Below are 22,854 nucleotides of genomic sequence, written 5' to 3' on the forward strand. Positions count from 1 at the left end.
CTACCAGTAACTATTTTAAAAGTTATTTTGTCTATTTATATTGCCTTTTAATATGAAAGTAATATGGTGGTTTGGTTCCTAAGCCTTGTCTAACTCTTGCAACCTCATGGGCTATAGCCCACCAGGCTCCTCTGTCCATAGGATTTTCCAGGCAAGAACACTGGAATGGGTTGCCATTTCCCTCCTCATATTGAGTACCTTTTATGTACCGAGACCGCCCAATACTAGGACAGAAACAAGCTCAAGAGAAGAGCAAAGTTTAATTTTTTTTTTTTTTTTTTGCTGCGCTCCAGGGATCTTAGTTCTCTGACCAAGGACTGAAACTTGTGTTCCCTGCAGTGGATATACCAGGAAGTTTGGAGCACAGTTCTTGATGAGGCAAAATGGGAGTGAGAGGGAGAATGGGGAGTGATAAGTAAAGGCAGATATCTGTTGCTACAAAGAGGACAAAAGAGTCTTTGTTAGAAAAGTTCTATAAGGTATCACTAAAGGCAGTCCTGGGTGTTCGTTGGTAGGACTGATGTTGAAGCTGAAACTCCAATACTTTGGCCACCTGATGTGAAGAGCTGACTTATTTGAAAAGAACCTGATGCTGGGAGGGATTGGGGGCAGGAGGAGAAGGGGATGACAGAGGATGAGATGGTTGGATAGCATCACCGACTCAATGGACATGGGTTTGGGTGAACTCCGGGAGTTGGTGATGGACAGGGAGGCCTGGCGTGCTGCTGTTCATGGGGTCGCAAAGAGTCAGACACGACTGAGCACCTGAAATGAACTGAACTGAAAGGCAGTAATCCTCATTCTTTCAGCCCCCAACACACCTGAGGGATACAAAAACACTCCAGGGTCTCTCTGTAGCAGTGATTCTCAAAGGTCAAGTGAGAAATCCTGGGGGAATACGTGTGGTTTGAAAAAATTCCTTCAAGTAATTTTGTTTATCACTCTCTCTTCACTTTTCACTCCAGCCCTTTGTTTATACAGGAATATTTCTATTCCTGATATTCTATTCTATTCCTGAATATTTCAGATGCATAACAGAGGTCTGAAATCACAGGAAACATATAGGAATAACAGTAAGGTGAACAGGTAATAGGGTAGCTTAATGAACTCTACCAAATGCCTAAACTGTTTTTAATAAACTCTACTTCATCTAGAGAGTTTTGGTCCCAGGTGATAAATTTTTAGAATTTGTTTATTATGCTAAATTTTTATTATGAAATAGAATAATGAATCCCCATGTACCCATTAGTCAATTTCAATAATTATTAACACATTTGGCCTTAGGTTACTTCAAGGGGGGATTCAGCTTAGGCAATGTGCTAGAAAGATTTATTGGAAAATAGGAGAGTGTGCCTGCCTTTAAGCAGTTTGTTTTTTCAGGTTTACTGCAAAACTACATGGAGAACAAAAATATTAAAAAAAATCCCAAATTATAAACATTAGCCAGCAGACTTCATCTTTGCTCAGAAAGGTTAAACACGTGTGGACTTGAAAGGAGATGTTCAATGCTAAAGCTGCAAATTTGATTAGGTGACTTCTCTTGTTAAAATCCTTCCATCCAAATTCCTTATCATAGGCTGGCCCCATAGCATGAGGTTAAGTATGCAGACGCTGCAATCAGACTGCTGCAGTTCAGATATTAGCTTTATCACATAGTAGCTGAGTGACTCTGGCAAGTTAGGCCTTAGTATTCTTGTCTAAGAATGGTGACAATGATAGTGGGTATTTATTGAGTTGTTGTAAAGTTTAAATGAAATAATATAAAATACAGAACAGTTCGTGACACCTCTGTAAGTGTCTGATGTTAGTATTACAACATATACATAAAAGACAGCATGGTGTGTGGCTGAGGTTAGGGAAGCATTTACTAAATGTTTCTAATCACTTATAATTAAGACTAATAACAACAGTGATCTGGCTCTCCGGCCTATGCTTCCAGTCTCATCCTGACACTGTCCCTCTTAAACTCTGTAAGATATGATGTAATGTGACATACTGCTTTTATATATATTGCTTTCCTATTCTTTTCTATCCCCTTTCTCTGTGTGGTTGCCTTCTCCTCATTCTTTAAGATGAGCTCACATATCTCTGCACTCTGAGAAGTCTCTTTCTAGGTTTCATTCAGACAGTTGCTCTCCTCTGTTGCTCTTGGAGCAACTGTGTCCAGACCCCCTACTTACTTTACCTACTTAACTAAAATTCTGAATCACTGGTCTAATTCCTGTCTCATTGAGAGCAGAGACTTCCAAGTATTGCTGTGCCTCTGGGGGCCTGACACACAGTAGGTGCTCAAGAAATAAGAATGAAATGCTGAATGAATGAAAGGTTATCCAAGTCAGCACAATTCAGCAGGGATGCAGCTAAGAGATACCTCCTACACTATCACAGAGCAGCCTACCACTGAAAAAAACATTCTGCTAAACATTTCTACCAGAAAGTTTACTTCATTCTTATTCATCAATTCCCAATTATTTCTGTAAATAGCCTGTTACTACTTTCTATAATAAAGCTGAATCCAGCAGGCAGCATTCCAGATGTTGAAATACATAGTAATAAAAAAGACTATGCAAATACTTCAAGACTTTCCAGTAAAACCACATACTTATATTTTATAAACAGCATCTCAAATATTACCTAGAGAATTTATTAATGGATTTCCAAATGGAAATATTATGAAAAGATTTTCAACAAGCTGTGTATTCTATTGTTTTCTGTGCCAACCACTGCATACTTGCCAGATTTTATGGCTATACTGAGAGAAAGGGACATTATATTAATATGTAGAGGGAATATAGGTACACACACTAGATAAAATGAAAGAATGAGAGAAACACAAGAAAAGGAAAGTAGACTGGCTTAGTCACAATGCAGGGCTTCAACTTAAGAATGAATATTTTAGACTCTCTGAAGTGGTCTTTTTAATCTAACAGAGGAAACAAGTGAACTCGGTACAGCACTTAGTAACCAACGATAAAGCTGTAAAACTTTATTTTAAGATGGGTTTGGGGGAGAAATAACTTAAACATATGGATGCAATTAAGGTAAACACATATGTACTCTGCTTTTCTTAAGCACACAACTCTGAAATTGCATTTTATCCCCTATATATTTACATCTAAAAGCACTATAAACTTGGGATAGGGAAATTGAAAAAATCATTTAATAAAAAGTAACGTGCCATTATTAGTATACTAAAATTTTGACATTACCAAAATTAAGTTCTAGAAGGCTATCTTAAGACTGTAGAGTAACTCACCAAAAGATATTTACAAATCCAAATAAGACTTCATAGTTTGGATTTCAGAATTAATTCAATTTTCACCGTTTAAAAAGAGTCATAATAGGCCATTTAGTGATTTCTCCTGTGTTACATAATATCACTTGAGCCTCTTCTTCCCCTTACCCTTCACACAGTTGAATTAAACTGGAGAAAAACTTGCTGGATATTTGACCAATTTCCACTCAAAATTTACTAACTAACTTTCTAGTTAACCAGCCTCAGTGCTTTCTGAGGCCACTGTTAAAATATGCTGGATATCAGCAAGTTAAAAAAGCTTACTAATCATTACATGTTGAAGTTAGCATTTAATTCCTAAAGGACAAAAATCCTGATAATACTGCAGCCATGAAATTAGAAGACGCTTACTCCTTGGAAGGAAAGTTATGACCAACCTAGATAGCATTTTCAAAAGCAGAGACATAACTTTGCCAACAAAGGTCCATCTAGTCAAGGCTATGGTTTTTCCTGTGGTCATGTATGGATGTGAGAGTTGGACTGTGAAGAAGGCTGAGCACCGAAGAATTGATGCTTTTGAACTGTGGTGTTGGAGAAGACTCTTGAGAGTCCCTTGGACTGCAAGGAGATCCAACCAGTCCATTCTGAAGGAGATCAGCCCTGGGATTTCTTTGGAAGGAATGATGCTAAAGCTGAAACTCCAGTACTTTGGCCACCTCATGCGAAGAGTTGACTCATTGGAAAAGACTCTGATGCTGGGAGAGATTGGGAGCAGGAGGAGAAGGGGATGACGGAGGATGAGATGGCTGGATGGCATCACCGACTCGATGGACGTGAGTCTGAGTGAACTCCGGGAGTTGGTGATGGACAGGGAGGCCTGGCGTGCTGCGGTTCATGGGGTCGCAAAGACTCGGACACGACTGAGCGACTGAACTGAACAGAACTGAACTGAAGGCCAAAACAGAATCCATGACAAGTAGATATACTTGATTAAAATGGATCAAGAATCTAAAAGAGAAAATTATCTTTATACCTAATATATATGGTCTTGTTTGCATAATACCTCTAGCTGGTTAAAAAAAAGGCAAAGCAACATTTAGAAACATTGAGAAACCAAGTTCCCTCTGAATATAAGAAATGAAATACAGAATTACTTTTTAAAAGCGAGAACAATAAATGTACAAACCAAAAAGCATAATAAACCTAACTCAAATTATTTAAAAGGAATCTTTTAAGATAGAAATGTAAATATTCAAGTTCTCTGGAAATAAGAAATATAGAATTCAAACTTTATACAGTATAATGTAAAAGATAACCTATCAGAGAAAAAAGTTTCATGGATATACTACTATCAGTTGGAATTTTAAAAAGTCAATTAGATTTATGGTCAAAATAAACACCAGACAATATTTAATCAACAAATTATGCAAAGTAATCCACACAAAAGATGGATATAGTGAATAAATATGTTAACTGAACAGACGTCATTCTATGTAAATTTGGACTTGAAAGACTGAAACTATTTTTAATTTTGAGAAAATTTTTTATTATTATGTAAAAACTAAACTACACATTTATGTTAATGGAATACTACACAGTCATTAAAGTGAATGGGCAGAACTGAATACATGTGATATGGAAACTAGCCTATAGTACATTGATTAAAACAATTCCAAATCAACAAAGAATATAGTGCATTATCTCATTTAACAAAAAAATTAAATGTAAAAATAAACTATAACAACACCCTTACACATGTTAAATGAGTACATGCTATGTGAGTACATACATAAATACACATGTATAAAATCTGGAAAGGTACATAAACCTACCAGTTTTTATCTCTGGTGGACGGTGGATGAAAAGATTGGCAGAATAAAAATGAATACCTTCTTCACGTTTATTCTAGTTGGTGTCTTAAACAAAGCAAGTATTACTTTTAAAATAAAGAGTAACAAAAAAATTTCCTTTAAAAAAAATCTAAAACTAAAAAATCTAAGGAAAAATCGAAAATACAAAACAGCTTTATGAAGTTTAATTTTTCCATTGAAATAGTAACCAGAAGTATTTCTTAACCATCTCAGAACAATTCCAGTTGATAAATTGGTCAAACACTGTGAAACCAACAGACCTTACTACAAAGTTAATTTTGTTATTTTGAGGTTATTTCCTAAATTATTTCTATCTGGTTTCAAGGAGCCATTAGTTTTAGCAATATTTTACCATCATTTACTGCTAACTAAATATTTAGAAAGGCATGCAGTATACATTTTGTAAGCAAACTATGTTCTACTTACATTTGGTATTTGGAGACATATACATATCATGATGGCATATAATATACATAAAGAGCAAAGAGAGAATAGCCAGCTAAATAAAGTAAACCTCTTTTAAAAACAAAAAGAATTTAGGGACAAGAAACCAGGGGAGAGGGAAAATTAGAAAAAGGAGTATTTTTACTTATTTATCTACTCAATAATATTATGGAAGTCACCACTTAAACTTTATGTTTAAGTTATACATAAAATAACTATAAATTGTGAAAATATGCCCGGGTTTCCCATCAGAGCCTTTAACTGAGCCCATACATTCCGGGCACATTACACTGAGACCCAGCGCAGCCTCACTACAATCTCTGCTTCTCGGAGCTGTCCATCCACCGCAGCATAATTCCAGCTGCCAATCTGAAAGAAACCAGCTAGTCAGAGCAGACACAACCAAGAGAAACAAATGTCACTCAATAATGTTCAGCAGTACTGTGTTCATGGATAATTTCAAACAGTATCTCTGTCTAGAACATTGATGTGCTCATTCAAAACACCTCCATCTCTAGCTACTGGAAACGAGTAGATAAAGCCGCCTGCCTAGAAAAATAAGTGGAATGTTACTTCAAAGAGGTTGCCAATACTAAGAGGCAAACAGTGAAAACACAGTCAAAGTTCTCAAAGGGAAAAAAAAAGAAATCAGGATAGTTGCATTCAGAAGGTTAAATTATTTCTTAAAACTAGACAAATCTGTTTAAACTATGTCATGGAAACAGTCATTTGGTCATTCATTTGTTAAGAACCATTTCATCTATTTTCTCAGTCGTATTTGTGAGTATCCACCATGTACAAACACTGAAATGAGGTAGAATGAGGAATCTTTGATTTCAAGAAACTTAAGACTGAAAGACAAACACACACACACACACACACACACACACACACACACACACCTGGCAGAGACAGAGGGAAGGCAATATGTTTACTGTTACAACAGCGTTAAGTCATATGTAACGTTTAAAAATTTTGCACTTAAGTGTTTCCTGAATACTGTATTCACAGAACCTCAGTTCTTCCTTTGCACCAATAATATAAACTAAAAATAGTGATTCCAAGTAAACTTCCTCTTCTTTGTAGAAACAAAAGAAAATAACACTGCTATTCTGAAATTTGAAATCTGACTATGCTATTCTAACAGTCAGCAATCGGTTACACTTGCAAATAGTCTTACAGAGATTTTTCAAATCTAGGTAATTTGACTTAACCATTCTAGAAGCTTGAATTTAGTTTAATATTTTGAAAAAAAATTTTCAGTCACTTGATTTGAGAGTACTTTCACACTTTCAATTTAAAATAAAGATGGTGCCAAGAGAGCACAGGGTTATGACAGAAGTCATCAGCATAATAGAGCGGCTCAGGATTCCTTGGGCAACTGATAGAGAAAAAAATCATAAAAATATGAACACTCTGCTTCACGTCCTTGGGTGTATAAATTTAGCTACACCTACTTAATTCAAAAGTCTGCAAGAGGCATAATAACTGGCAAAATATGAAGATTAGCTTTATTGACAATTTTAATGTTTAAGGGAAACTCTGATTGTGATTTTAATATACAAGACAGTTTGGCATAATTTCAAGGTTTTATGTAGGTTTTCAATTAAAACTTGACTAATCCTTACTGTTTATTTGGCTTTTCACTGTACAGTTCCTGCCCTGCACTGTGTCAAATGTGCCATCTGTGTAACACACTTCTGGCCAGAGATGCATCAGGATTATTTTTGTTACACTCTGAATTGCGGCCGTGTGCAATCTTAACTTATTGTATTCAAAATTTCCACTTTATTCTCTTGCTACAACCATTGTAACCCCGTTGTACTAATGTTCTACTCTTAAATCTCACCGCAGTCACAACAAAGATTCCTGCTCCCCCACCTGCTTCAAACAGGCTTACAGACCATTCCCCTAACTATTTAGCAAATGTTAACAATGCTATAAATACCAATTGTGTTTATGCTTTCTGAAAGATTCACTGCAGCGAGTGTTCTGCAGTAGTGTTAGAGCTGGAGTAAGCTGTTGACTCCCACCATGAAAATGATTGAATTCTAAGCCAAAAAATGCTTTTCCTTGGATAAGATATCTGATTTGCTACTGCTGTCATGAGACTGGGGTCATGTAAACTTAAACACTGCTGCTGCTTCTTTTGGAAAACAGATCTTTTCAGAGTGATTATGTGCTACTACAACAGCATTTGGAAGAGGGAAAATCAACCACTGACACTAAACACAACTTAGGGGAAATTTTTCGGGTTTTACTTTCATATTATGAGACCCACTGTATGTAATTCCTTAAATCGAGCAGGATCACATCTCTCCTTTTCCTCTTCTCTACTCATCTTTATAAATAGAGCTGAGTTCCATTTTCAGAAGGAATGAATAACTTTAATTTCTGAACTCACATAAACATAAAATAACAGTGCATTTGCTTGAAGAGAAAACGATGCTTCCAGAGCAAATGTAGTGAGTATTTCAGTAAGGTGAGAGAAGGAAAAGCACAGACGGCAGATGCTGTTTCCATCAGCGGTGCCCTAAGCAGCACCTACAGGCAGCGCGCCTTCTGGTCTCTGAGCCCCCACCTCCGCCCCTTAGCCCCGGTGCACCCTGGAGTCTGTCCCTGCACTCCCTACACGCTGGGTGCTCAAACCCTATGCTGTGTCTGTACTTTTCCTGTTGTCAAAGTCTACCATCAAGTCCTACACACAGGGAGCTGAATGACTAGAAAAAGTTGTTTCAAAAAATAGGTCTGTAATTAAATAAATCATCTCTAATGGTGAAGTTTCAAACATGAGTAAAAGGCACTGAATTCGGCGGCAGAGGCTTTTTTCTGTATATATCAAAGAACATCATATAGAAACCACGATAGCTGACTTTAGCATGCGACTCTGGCATTGGTTAACACAGTCTAATCTTAGAGCTGGAGACTTTCTACTCTTTAACTTTATACTTTGTGGTATTTGAATTCTCAGGGTTCTGGCACATTTTTGGATAAATAAGTTGTAAAATCCCTTTATATACCATTTAATTATATACACACCATACAAACACCACACATACACAATTTAGTAGTGAACCCAGAAATCAAGATTTTATGAGTCCTGAGTCAAAAGCCTTCCTGCTTTTAGAAAATGATGATAAGAACTACAATTAACAGTGATATACCAAAGATATTTTCTGAAAGAGTGGAAGTGATCTTTTGTGGTCCTCCTCAAATATGCTGGAAAAAATGAGGGAATTTGTTTCCAAAATGTATGAAAAACAATCCTAGTTCAGCGAGTTAAAAAACTGATTACAGGTACTGTAATTTCTGAGAGAGGTAAGTGAAGAAATTGTAACCTCCTTCATCTTTACTGAAGTTACACAAAGATCATTATATATAAAGTCACTATCCTACCAACATTAAAAATGGCCAGTCCCAGAAAGTAGTCACAAAAGACCTCCAAAAAGTCAAAACCAAAGTCAATATTCTTATCCCCATGTTAACCTGCATTGCTTGCTTGAATTTTCAAGCAGATACTTTTTCCCCTCACAAGAGTGAAAGACCAGGAGTTTGGATTTTTCCTTTTGATTTTCCAGAGGAAAAATTTTCAGCATACAGAAAGTAGCAAATAAAAGAATTCCATGATCTCGCTAATCAAAGATTAAATAACTATTTTCAGTTGCTGCTGCTGCTGCTGCTAAGTCGCTTCAGTCGTGTCCGACTCTGTGCGACCCCATAGACAGCAGCCCACCAGGCTCCTCTGTCCCTGGGATTCTCCAGGCAAGAACACTGGAGTGGGTTGCCATTTCCTTCTCCAATGCATGAAAGTGAAAAGTGAAAGTGAAGTCGCTCAGTCGTGTCCGACTCTTAGTGACCCCATGAACTGGAGCCTACCAGGCTCCTCCGTCCAAGGGATTTTCCAGGCAAGAGTACTGGAGTAGGGTGCCATTGCCTTCTCCGTATTTTCAGTTAGATGACCATATAAACATCTAAGATGACCATATAAACATCAGAAATTTCCTAATGTATAAATACACATCACAAAATGTGTATTTTCTATGTTTCAAAACATGATCTGTTTTTGTATGTAATATGGAAAGTATTTTTCCATAACAATAAATATAGAAATATACAGTTATAATTTTAAAGATGTATATAGTAGCATTTCACTGTATGGATTTACCTATATTTATTTAATCAGTTTCTTTACTGTTAGATATTTATGTGGTTCTTGTGGGGTTTTTTTTTTTGCTATTATGAGCAACTATGAAAGTGAAAGTCACTCAGTCATGTCCAGCTCTTTGTGACCGATACAGTCCATGGAATTTTCCAGGCCAAATACTGGAGTGTGTAGCCTTTCCCTTCTCCAGGGGATCTTCCCATCCCAGGGATCAATGCATTGCAGGTGCATTCTTAAACAGCTGAGCCACAAGGGAAGTCCTGAGCAACTATATCTGTTTTCTAAAAATTAGAAATTTTTGTTATTTTTTATCTTAGGTAGTCCAACAGGTAAAAATGTGTTGGATTTTACTGAATGCAACTGAATTTTACTGATTACTAGCGAGGCTTCATTCATTTATGGCCTAGACTTCCTCTTTTGTGAATTATCTATCCTTGAAATTTATCATTTGTTGTCTTTTTTTGGACATACAAAAACTTCAGTTTTTATGTAGACAAATGTAACAATTTCTTTAATGACTTTGGTTTTGTTACTGACATACAAAAGGAGCCTTTTCCATTCCAAGATTATAAAACTACTTACTACAGTATTTTCTATGTCCTGTAGTTCAGTTTTTTATACTTATACTATAACCTTTATTCCAAATAAATATATGTAATTCATCTGTAATTTCTTTCACTTTAAGATGTGAAACAGGGATCTAAATTTATAACAATTAGCTAGCTGTCTTAACATAACAGGTACATAAGATAGCCTTTTCCCAGTGATTTAAAATACCACCTCTATCATATATTCTCATATCTATTTATGAAACTGGAGAAGGAAATGGCAACCCACTCCAGTACTCTTGCCTGGAAAATTCCATGGACAGGGGAGCCTGGTAGGCTACAGTCCATGGGGTCACAAAGAGTCAGACACGACTAAGCGACTTCACTTTCTTTCTATAGTTCCTTTTGGAGAAGGAAATGGCAACCCACTCCAGTGTTCTTGCCTGGAGAATCCCATGGACAGAGGGGCCTGGTGGGCTACAGTCTATGGAGTTGCAAAGAGTTGGAGAAGGAAATGGCAACCCACTCCAGTGTTCTTGCCTGGAGAATCCCAGGGACGGGGAAGCCTGGTGGGCTGCTGTCTATGGGGTCGCACAGAGTCGGACACGACTGAAGTGACTTGGCAGCAGCAGCAGAATGACTAACACACACACACACATTTCTGAAAGCTCTATTCTGTTTCACTGAACGTTAAAACTAGAGCACAGTGTTTTCGTTACTCTAGTTCATACTTTGAGGAAGTAATCAAAACCTATATATTTACTTTAAATTTAGTTTTATCCTGGTCTTTTGGTTTCTCAGGCTATCACGTTTAAGAAATAGCTAATTGTAGAGCAGGAAGGCAGGTGTCCAACAGACAGACATATTGACACAGGAACAAGAAGTGAGAACTGATAGTTTTAAAGTAGAAACAGGAAAAATACAAAAAGAGAGCATACCAACTGAGAAAGCAAGTAGTATGGAATTCTTTACTGTAGGGTCAAATATACCACAGAACAATCACTAACATTAATAAAAAATAATATTCACTAATCACATTCTTCAGTGGTCTTTACTTATTACTGTCTATAGGAAAGTGGCCTCTACGCCTAAAAACCGCAGAGAACCCATAGTTTCTCAGGCACACACAGAACAAAGACCGAGTTGGCTTAAGTCTCAAAAAGATTTCAAAGAATCTGTGTCACATGTATTGGTCTTCAGCTTTAAATTAAGCTACAATTAATAACAAAAAGACACCAGGCGTGGATGCGTGAAGGCAAGCCTTTGCTGCAGAGATGACCTTCACGTTGAGGTCCGAACGATAAGGGCAGGAACAGAAGGAAGGTCGGTGTCATAGCACATGCAAACGAGGGTGAGGACGGCAGGGCGTGAGATGAGGCAGGAAGGCGGGGGCCAGACCCTGCGGACCGAGCAGAGCTCTATTCTGCGTTTCATGTGAAATAGGAGAGCTTAAGTAGAGGAGGGACACAGTCTGATTTATACTTTCAAAATGTCACTTTGGCAGCTCAGTGGAAAGTGGACTGCAGGTAGTTAAGCGTAGGAAAGGGTGACCAGGCCAGTCAGGGGAGAGTTGATGGTGGTGGCTTGGACTAATGACATGACACAGACATAAATGGTTTCCAAATGTGTTTTGGAGACAACATCTACCTAACCACTCTTGGTCGTCAGCTGCTTATGCCCCCGCCACCCCCGACCTCTCCCCACATGCTGTGCTCTCTGCTTTGAGCTCCCCTGCCCCTCCTACCGCTGTGCCTGCCCCTCATTCCTTAAGGACTATGCTCAGGCGGGTTAGTACTGCCTCAGTCTGGGTTGGCTGTTTTTCCTTTGTGCTCTGACATGTAGTGGAAACGTCTCACTCAGAGCACATCACTGTCCATACAACTTCTAAATACTTATTTCTGACCTAATAAAACTCTAGCAATGAATTGTCTTACACTAAGGAGTTGCTTGGAGAAGGCAATGGCACCCCACTCCAGTATTCCTGCCTGGAAAATCCCATGGACAGAGGAGCCTGGTGGGCTGCCGTCTACGGGGTCACACAGAGTCGGACATGACTGAAGCGACTTAGCAGCAGTAGCAGCAGCAAGGAGTTGCTAACTGAGCTCTCAACTTTTGGATATAGCAAATACCATCTATATGATAAATGATAGGAAAGTTCTGCATATAAGAAAGGATACAGAATTGTTCTAGAAATCATGCCCCTAAATACAATTATATTCTAAATATATTAAAGAAATAATTTAAGGAAATTGGTTTCCATTTTTTTGGAAAATAAAAATTATTTTGTAAACTTAATATTCAACTCATCATTTGGATTTTGGAAGGTTTTTTCCTTAAGAAAAATATTTATTCTTATTCATATCTGACTGAATTCATTTATCTTAAATTTTCCTTTTTAAATTACTTCTTTCCCTATTTTTTAGTTTTTTTGAAATGTTGGTACAAGGAAGAAAGGTGAATGAATTAAAACATAATCAAAAAAATTAATCATCAGAAAATAACAAATCTTTATTTATTTGTACTTTGTCTGTACAGACAAGAAATGTGTGTGTTAGTCATTCAGTCATGTTCGACTCTTTGCAACCCTATGGACTGTAGCCCGCCAGGCTCCTCTGTCCACGGGATTTCTCCAGGCAAGAATACCAGAGAGGGTTGCCATTTCCTCTGTCAGGGGATCTTCCCGACCCAGGGATCGGACCCACGTCTACTGCATCTGCTGCAGTGGCAGGATTCTTTACCATCTGAGCCACCAGGGAAGCCCCACAGACAAGAAACAGAGTATATTAAAAGTGGCGACGGTAGAGAAAAGGGTACCGAAAATAAAGAAATAAAGAGGTCAGTTAGAATAAAGTGCTCAAGAGAAGAACAAATCCTTTAGTTGGAGGTCACAGATATTTGGGGAGAAAAAAGCATACTTGCCTGAAAAAATAATTCTTTCTGGTGTGTGACATATGCAAATACAGAGAGAGTTGTATATTGATAACCCAGCTGTTTTCTAAAAATTAAAAACAACATAAAAGTTTAATGTGCTGCAGGCTGTTTCTCTGATTACTCTTCCTCCTCTTATGGTTATTATTTCTATCGTTTAGTGCTTTTTTTATAGAGAGATTATTTTTATGATCACTTACTACACCATATGTATTAACCATTCATTCTAGAATAAAACTTTCTCTTGAGGAATGGAGCCTTTCCCAAGTAATAGGTGCATACATGACTTGTTTGTAGACAGCTTGCCTCTGTGTATGACTGTGTGGACATCTAAGTGTTCCAGATGAAAACTAAGTAGACAGTAGTGAACAGAAATAAGGAAAACTAGAGGTACTGAACAAAACGTCTAGTCTGGTCTCCTTTAAATACTCGAGAGGCCAAATCCATCCTGATACCGTTACCATGATTTTGCAGGGATAATGTTTTAGTATAAGCCAAGTGTATGCACAAATTCCCTAATACTAGAGATGTTAAAGCCTCTTAGAAGAACGAGATTCTGAAAGAAAGATGAGACAGTCTGGAGATGGGGCGGAGAGCAAATCGGGAGACGGCGGTAGTGGAAGCTTTACAACTAGCAAGACTTGACAAGACTTGGGAGGCTGTCCTGGCACGGAGCTGCAGGAACAAGGCTGGCTGGAGATGGAGCAGTGGGAGCTGCCTCCCTGGGCTTCCATGCAAGAATGTACGTCATTCTCAAAGTGCAGGAGGAAAAGTTTTATGAAGAGAAAGGCAGTTTGTGAACAATCTTTCTGAAAGATTGTCCTGCTTCCACATCACTCTATTCTGTTACGCAGCTTTTTTTCTTCATAGCACTTATTACTAACTGAACTTAGTTTTTATTGTTTATTTTCTGTCCATCGAGCTCCATGAGGGAAGGGGTTTTGACTGACTTTCTTGCTCATCACTGTATTTTTAGGACTTTGAACAAAATTTGTTGAATAAATGAATAATTAATGAAAGAATAAACTCTTCCAATTTATCAGCCCTTTTCCTTACTTATCCAAACCAGCCTAGAGCCACCATTTCATCAATATCCCTTTAACAATTTCACTGACCACCCTTTCACTCTCAATTCTTTTTTATATATATTCTACCATATTCCTATGGCCAAACCCCCGTCTCTCTCTCTCCACATGTATAATTACACATACATACGGAGAAGGCAATGGCATCCCACTCTAGTACTCTTTGCCTGGAGCATCCCATGGACGAGGAGCCTGGAAGGCTGCAGTCCACGGGGTCGAGAAGAGTCAGACACGACTGAAGTGACTTACCTACATACCTTCTCTATTCAACTTTTTTCTACTTCTATTCTCCTGCTATTGAGAACAGAGAAAAACAACATGGAAAGGAAATAACAGTTTATATATTACTGAGTATCAGTTAAGCACCTATCACTGTATAAGGTATCTCCACAAGCGTTACCTCACTCTTGGTACAAACTCTCATGGAGGTGGCTGCCGTCCCACCTCACCCATGGACAGTTACTTAAACCAGTGCCCAGGTTGGCCTTCCACTCTACCCACTCAAGACTGTATTCTTTCCTGCTGCTGCTAAGTCGCTTCAGTCGTGTCCGACTCTGTGCGACCCCATTGACGGCAGCCCGCCAGGCTCTCCCGTCCCTGGGATTCTCCAGGCAAGAACACTGGAGTGGGTTGCCATATCCTCCTCCAATGCATGGAAGTGAAAAGTGAAAGTGAAGTCGCTCAGTCGTGTCCAACTCTAGCGACCCCATGGACTACAGCCTACCAGGCTCCTCCGCCCATGGGATTTTCCAGGGCTTATCTATCTGTGCTCTGGATTTTGTTTTTTTTTCCTTTTTCTCATAGAGCTTAGTGGTCTATTACATACTCTTTCCTATGATACATGCTTCTCTTTGGAGCTTTCCAATTAACAGAGAAACATCATAAATTACCTATCCATTAAAAAAAAAAAACAACTCCTTCAGAGTGACTGGCAATGGATATGGGGTTTCTTTGTGGATAGTGACAAAATGTAAAATTAGATTGTAGCAAAGCCTGTACAATTCTGGGAATAAACTAAAACTAGTATATACTTCAAGTGGGTGAACTGTATCATGTGTGAACTCTCTCTTAATAAAGCACTGAAAAGTTCTTCTGTTATTTCCTTTCCTCACTGTGTTTAGTTGTTCACGTCGCATTCACAGCACAGTCCTCTTTAATCCAAGCTTCTTTCTCTAATGATCCTTAGAATAAGCCAATGAGGAATTTTCAGTTTGTTCAGTCTTCTTTGAGACAGATTCTAAAGTATATGCAGTTATGTTACCAAACTCCAACCCACTTATAACACAGTGAAGATTACTTTTCTTTTTTAAAATTTTATTTATTTTTGGCCGTGCTGGGTCTTCACTGCTGCATGTGGGTGGGCTTTCTCTAGCTGCCGTGAGTGACAGGGGTCAGAGCGGGGGTCGTGAGGGGGTACTCTCTAGTTGCGGTGCATGCAGGGCTTCCCAGACGGTAAAGAGTCTGTCTGCAATGTGTTCGATCCCTGGGCCGGGAAGATCCCTTGGAGAAGCGGGTGGCAACACAGTCTAGCACTCTTGCCTGGAGAATCCCATGGACAGAACAGTCTGATGGGCTCTAGTCCACAGGGTCGAGGTCAAGACGACTGACGGCTGACACACACACTCCTGCTGTGGAGCGCGAGCCTAGGGCATGCGGGCTTGGGAGCTGCGGTGTGTGGGCTTAGTTGTTCCACGGCATGCGGAATCTTCCCAGAGCAGGGATCAAACCTGTCCTCTTCATTGGCAGGTAGATTCTTCACCACTGGACTGGCATGGAAATCTCCTAAAATTACTTTTCATGACATTAAAATTACTTTTTCTGGCACCTCTCTCTTTTGTCCCCTTCAGCTCATTTCCACAAACCTAATTGCCCACCATGGTCTCTTTTACCGATGTGCAGGAGGCTCATGCAGCTTCTTCTGTGCAGCTATCCTTCGCTCATAACTCTACCAAGTGTTCTTATTCACCCTTCAATCTCCAGCTCCAGCCTCTCATTTCCCAAACATGCTGGAATCTGCAGTCTAGGTTCAGTGCCTAGTCTCCAGACCTGGGCACACATATAGTGTACTTATCTCTATACTGAATTTATCACAGTATTCGAAGTGCTTATTTATCCATGTTTCTCCACTAGACAACATGCTACAGCTGATAGGGGCAGGGACTCACCTTTTCACTCTTTACCCTTATTACATAATTTAAGTTTGGTAAAAAGTTGTTGAAAAAAAGTTAATGACCCTAGTCTTGTTTTTTGTTTTCTCCTTGTCTCACTTTACAATGAACTCTGTATGAATCCTCTAGGAAACAGTCTTTAATAACTTCTCTAGTCCAGGTTCGACACACGATACTGGATGCTTGGGGCTAGTGCACTGGGACGACCCAGAGGGATGGTATGGGTAGGGAGGAGGGAGGAGGGCTCAGGATGGGGAACACATGTATACCTGTGGTGGATTCATTTTGATATTTGGCAAAACTAACACAATTATGTAAAGTTTAAAAATTAAATAAAATTAAAAAAAATAATAACTTCTCTAGCGTTAACATTTATGATTTTTTTTTAAGATGCAACTGTTAATTCTTATTCTTTTTTAGAGCTGGGTTTTCTAACTCAACATTTTAACAGTGAACAATATAAGGGAAGGAACTAACACTTGTTGAGTACCACGCCAGGCCTTTTTATCTGTTACACGTCATTTAAATCTGCATGAAATGGGCATCATCCTACCAATTCCATAGACTCTCAGGAAGAGCTAAGGCATACAATTATGGGCACTGGGGTCAGGAATCAAATCCACATTTATTTGTTGATTCTACTGTATCACAGTGTCGTGTCACAAAACTCAGCACCATAATGTGGAGTGGATATAATAAAAGATCACATTTGTTTCAATAACATTCAGGAAGCAAATATATATACTTATATGAATAATGCTAAGTAATGAATTGATGTAGTGTGTTAAGAACCCTGAGTACCCACCATACTTAGAATATGTCAGGTCATGATTTTTGAGTGAATGCTGAATCTAATATATAATATATATGTATATAAATAAAACAGGGTGCAATGAGTTGGAAAGCTCTTCAGCTAAAGGTTAATTTGCTGATAATTAACTACTTGGAGTTGTGGGGGAAAAAAGAAGTCAAAGAAACTTAAAGCACAAGTTTTCAACAGAGCTTCCCTGGTGGTCCAGTGGTTAAGAATCCACTTGCTAATACAAGGGACACGGGTTCGATGAAGATTCCATGTGCCACGGGGCAACTGACCTTGTGTGCCCCCAGCTACTGAGCTCTAGGGCCTACTATTGCAATAAAAGAAGCCACTCAGTGAGAAGCCCAAGCGTGGCAACTACAGAGCAGCCCCTCACTCACAACCAGAGAAAAGCCTGCACAACAAGACAGGCCAGCACAGTCAAAACTAAATAAACAAACATTTAAAACTTTCTTTAAGTTTTAAATAGTCTTTAGCAAATGCTGATCATGAAAAATACTGAAAGCTTACTTGATATGGCAGTTTCTCAGAAAGTCAAACATAGAATTACCATATAATCCAGCAATTCTACTTCAGAATATACCCAGAGACTTGAAAGCAGGGACTTGAACAAGTATTAATATACGCATGTTCATAATAGCTAAAAGGGGTAAGCAACCCAAAATATCCACTAACAGACAGACATACAAAATGTGGTACATACATATGGTGAAGTATTAAAAAGGAAGGAAATCTGACCTATGCTACCACACGGACGGAATTTAATAAAATAAGCCAGTTACAAAAGGACAAATATTGTATAATTTCACTTATCTGAGATACCTAGAATAATCAAATTCCCCAGAGGCAACAGAACAGTGGTTGTCACGGCCCGAGGGCAGGGAGAGACAAGGAATTACTGTATAAGGTATACAGAGCTTCAGTTTGGGAAAGATGAAAATTCTGGAGATAGGTGGTAGTGATGGTTGCATAACAATATGGATATACTCAATGCCACTGAATTATAACTCAAACCACAGTAGAAACCAATATTTGAAGTCAGGACATGTTAAAGTGGAATAAAACATATAATCTGGTGAACACATATATGTCCATACACATCGCAAGTCTCAAATGGTGCACAGTCACTAGTCACTGTGAGCTCGTTTGTGTCCGACTCTCTGCGACCCCGTGGACTGTAGCCCGCCAGGCTCCTCTGTCTGTGGGATTTTCCGGGCAAGAATACTGGAGTGGGTTGCCATTTCTTTCTCCAGAGGATCTTCCCAACTCAGGGATCGAACCCACATCTCCTGTATTGGCAGGCAGATTCTTTACCACTAGTACCACCTAGGAAGCCCAATTTCAAATATTCTACCAAGTTAATTTAACAAACATTTATTGTCCCATTTATTGTCCCAAGCAAAATCCCATTGCTTAGAATCTGGATTTTGAAAATTTGGTAAGCAAAGATACACCACAATCTTCTAGATGTCTCCTGTTCAATATCATATCCACTAACCATATGTGGCTATTTAAATTCACTACAATGAAACATTCAGTTCCTCAGTCACACTAGCCATATTTCAAACACACAATGGTCACGTGTGACTAGTGGCTATTGTATTGGGCAGCGTAGATACAACGAACATTTCCATTACCCCAGGAAGTTCTGGACTTCCCTGGTGGCTCAGATGGTAAAGCGTCTGTCTACAACGAGGGAGACCTGGGTTTGATCCCTGGGTCGGGAAGATTCCCTGGAGAAGGAAATGGCAACCCACTCCAATACTCTTGCTTAGAAAATCCCATGGATGGAGGAGCTTGGTGCAGGCTACTGTCCATGGGGTCGCAAAGAGTCAGGTACAACTGAGCGACTTCACTTCAGGAAGCTCTACTGGAAGTTCTATTGCTTTTTTAGATTATACTGCCAACAGTATATGATAAACTCCTTTGGTAAATAACTGAGGTGTGAGAAGCAGGGTGGGTCAATCGAGAATAAACACAAAGAGCCAATGACACTGATCTATAGAGAAAACACCTAGCTGGTGGAATGACTCACTTTTTAACAGCATCACAGAGCTACAGAGAGCCATCCTTTCTGATCATAGCTTGCACAAACTTGAATGATGGGAAAGGTTCAGCTATATTGACTTGGACACACAAGTCTTAAAAAAAGGAATAGGACCCTCACATTGGGAGAAATAGTATTAAGTACATTTTCATTGCAACTCTACAGAATATAATGGAATTTCAAAATTAAAACTACTCAGATTTTATAGCACCATAAAATAATATATGCTCATATGTTAAGTAAACAGGACATGACAAAGCCAAATATACACTGATTCCAGTCACAGAAGTAGATATGGATAATAACTACAAAGGAATACAAAAACACAGAAGCAGGTATTAAATAATTATGGACATTTGTAGTACCACTATTCAAATTTGGTTAAAACAATAAAAAAGAAGGTAAATGGGCCTATTCAATTCTATTCTAATAATGAATTATTTACTGTTTTGTAAACAATTGCATGTTTGCTCCAACCTCAGTTTCCTACACGGAACTCTGTGTATATTTTGTGTTATGCAGTCAGTTGTTGCTCCAATAAAACAAAATGCCCCCTAGAAGGAACATTTTCAAAGAACTGAAAAATTGTGTCTTTTAGAGCCCATCTGATCCCGTTCAAAAATAAACTAAAACCCAGCAATTCCAACCTATGTGATTTAAGGTAAGTGCGTCAAATGAGCAGTGCTTTTGTTTGCGTGCCAATCTTCTTTATCTAGCACGTAAACCAGGTGATGACGCACGCTGGCAAATATATTTAAATATGTACTTTCATTCACTGTCAACATGATAAGGTCATAAGTAGAATTATAAAGAAATACATCAAGTGCCAGTGAAAAACAACAAACCTTACTTCCTACAAATGATGTTCCTTTTACAGTGATATGCAACTTTCCCTATGAATCAAAACTCCCTGGTTTCAATAATGTTCTCTTCTAAAACTGTACAGACATATAAGGTTTTATCTGTTCAATTTCACTAACATACATACATCTTTATATTTGAGGTATGTTAACCAGAAGAAGAATAATTAAATTAAAATAGTTTAAAAAATTTAAGGCCATACACAGGCTTTTTGGTGAATACTGTATTTGTCAAAACTGTGTTTTGAGTTTTACTTAAGAAAATCAATGAGAAGGATAAAACAGTTCTCAATAATGTCCAGCACCAAGTATGATGATGTACGAAAGCTGCAGACTTTATTCTTAACTTCTATTTGGTTATATGTGTTCAGTTCAGTTCGGTTCAGTTCAGTCGCTCAGTCGTGTCCAACTCTTTGTGACCCCATGAATCGCAACATGCCAGGCCTCCCTGTCCATCACCAACTCCCGGAGTTCACTCAGACTCACGTCCCTCGAGGCAGTGTACTTGTACATAAATATGTGTTTATCATATTATATGCTTATAATCTTATTTCTTTAACAAATTATTTTCCTAGTTCGTTAAACTAGTGAATAGCCTTAAAGGTTATAAAAATAATAAATATGATTATTGTCCCCTTAAAAGGGGTCAAATTGAAAAAGTTCTCATTTTAACATCAAGTCCCAGGTAGGTCACTAACTTAAAGGCTATCCTGCTTACATTACTTTACCCGGCTGGTTTCAGTTTGCTGCTGCGGCTGCTGCTGCTGCTAAGTCACTCCAGTCATGTCCGACTCTGTGCGACCCCATAGATGGCAGCCCACCAGGCTCCCCCATCCCTGGGATTCTCCAGGCAAGAACACTGGAGTGGGCTGCCATTTCAGTTTCATCATCAGTAAAATGAAAGCGTGGGGAAGATGGCATTTAACAGCTTCTGGTCTAGAGATACATGTTAGACTCAGTCAGGTAACCTACCTCTCTCAATACAGGATCAGTTATTGAATTCAGATTAACAGCTCCTTCGTAGGTCAGGTAATAGAATACATTGAGGGCTCGAACAGCCTCTGGTCCTTGCTGTTTATAGCCAAAAATGAGGTCAATCCACTGGTGAAGCTGGCAGGAAACAAATTCACTCTCCAGGGCCTGAAAAAATAATGTAGTTTTTATTATTATGCTGAATTCTACTTTTAAAAGATAGAGAAATTTAGAATAAGCATTGAAGTTTAACTCTAAACTGTGAACTAAGGTATTCTGAAGTCCTTATTTTCCACTAGACTTTGTTCTCCTTTTTCTATAATGAGAGACTCTGCAGCACTTGTCACACTGGATTACAACAGATTGTTTATATTTCAGTATTCATCTACGTGTACTGTGAGCACTGTGAAGACCAGGACTGGGTCTATCTTGGTCACATTCGTAACTCAGGACCTGGCAGGTACTCAATTTATGTTTCAAAGAAACGAGGTCATACAATGTAAAGGCTGGTTTGAAACAGCAAATGTGAAAATATTAAACACTGACTATTCACTTGAAATATTTATAGTTTTTCTAGAATTAAAACATTTTGCTGCCCACTGCAACAACTGTAACCAAATCATTTGGCTACTTCAACTGAGTTTTTATACCAATAGATTAGATCTTGGGAGTGATCCTTGTAATTACTGAATTATTATTCTATGTAATAATATCAAATTGGACTGAATATTTGATGCTATAAACATAACAGTGTCCAATAAATAATGAATGAACATGAACATAATCAAGTTTTCAGTAGAAATGCTGGGCTCAAGATCACTTCCAATTCATCACCACATTCCCAGAGTTACAAGCACTATACCTAAAACACCATTGGTGCCAATAAATGTTTGCTGAACTTAATAAAGTTTAAAAAGCTAAAGAGCTTTCATAAGCAGAGACTTGGTTTTTTTTTTAAAGAAAAGTATTCATTTGTATGTTGTTAAAAACTATTCCAACATAAAACCATGATGGGCTAGTATATCAATAAGTAATGTTGTTTGAATAACAGAGCTCTCAAACTCTGAAGTTTAATTTGAAGTGTACCAAGTTACATCAGGTAATGTATCACACTGAAATTCTTATTTTCAGAGTCATAAGTGCATGACTGGGATGCATTTTTGGTGTGGCTTAATGCTATGTTATCAATATTATGAAAAGAAAACTGCTGGTTTTAAAACAAAATTGACTAACTTTTGGTCTAGCAAGCAACCAGTAAGATATATAAATAACCTTGTGACAAAAGATGTTCCAGAAGTTCACAGGTGTACACTTGTGTAGATATGTGCTTTATTAAAATGAGGGCCTATGAATAAGAAAACTGTTTATGGTTAAATTCAAATAATATATTTCCTTTAACTAATAACATTTAACACGGCTTCACAATATATCATATATCATAAAGTGTAAAAATAAAACTCTAGGCAATTCTCATATTTCAAAGTATACCTGGACTGAAATAAGCCTTAAAAATATTTAGCTAGTTTCAATGGAAAAGTTACTGTTTAAAGCATCTCTTATAAAACTCACTATACTTATAAATTTAGTAAACAGCTAAGAGAGCACAAAACTTCCTCCTGTTTTAGACTGTAATAACTTTCAGTAAATTCCTATTTTAAGCTCATAGATTTAAATTAATCTGAAAATCCAGGAACTACTGATGCAAGCACACAAAAAA

General features: G+C 38.2%; 1 protein-coding gene across 4 annotated transcripts in view; it reads right to left on the minus strand.

The window, feature by feature from the left end:
* LRBA (LPS responsive beige-like anchor protein) overlaps positions 1–22,854 on the minus strand; it is a 759,310-nt gene that overhangs the window by 63,510 nt on the left and 672,946 nt on the right. For all 4 annotated transcript variants that reach the window (XM_070386647.1, XM_070386648.1, XM_070386644.1 and 1 more), the window contains exon 48: positions 21,138–21,305. In XM_070386647.1, coding sequence (XP_070242748.1) covers positions 21,138–21,305 — 168 coding nt within the window. The remainder of the gene's footprint in view (positions 1–21,137; positions 21,306–22,854) is intronic.

Source organism: Bos mutus, chromosome 17, assembly GCF_027580195.1.
Source record: "Bos mutus isolate GX-2022 chromosome 17, NWIPB_WYAK_1.1, whole genome shotgun sequence".
In the NCBI taxonomy this organism is placed as follows: Eukaryota; Metazoa; Chordata; class Mammalia; order Artiodactyla; family Bovidae; genus Bos; species Bos mutus.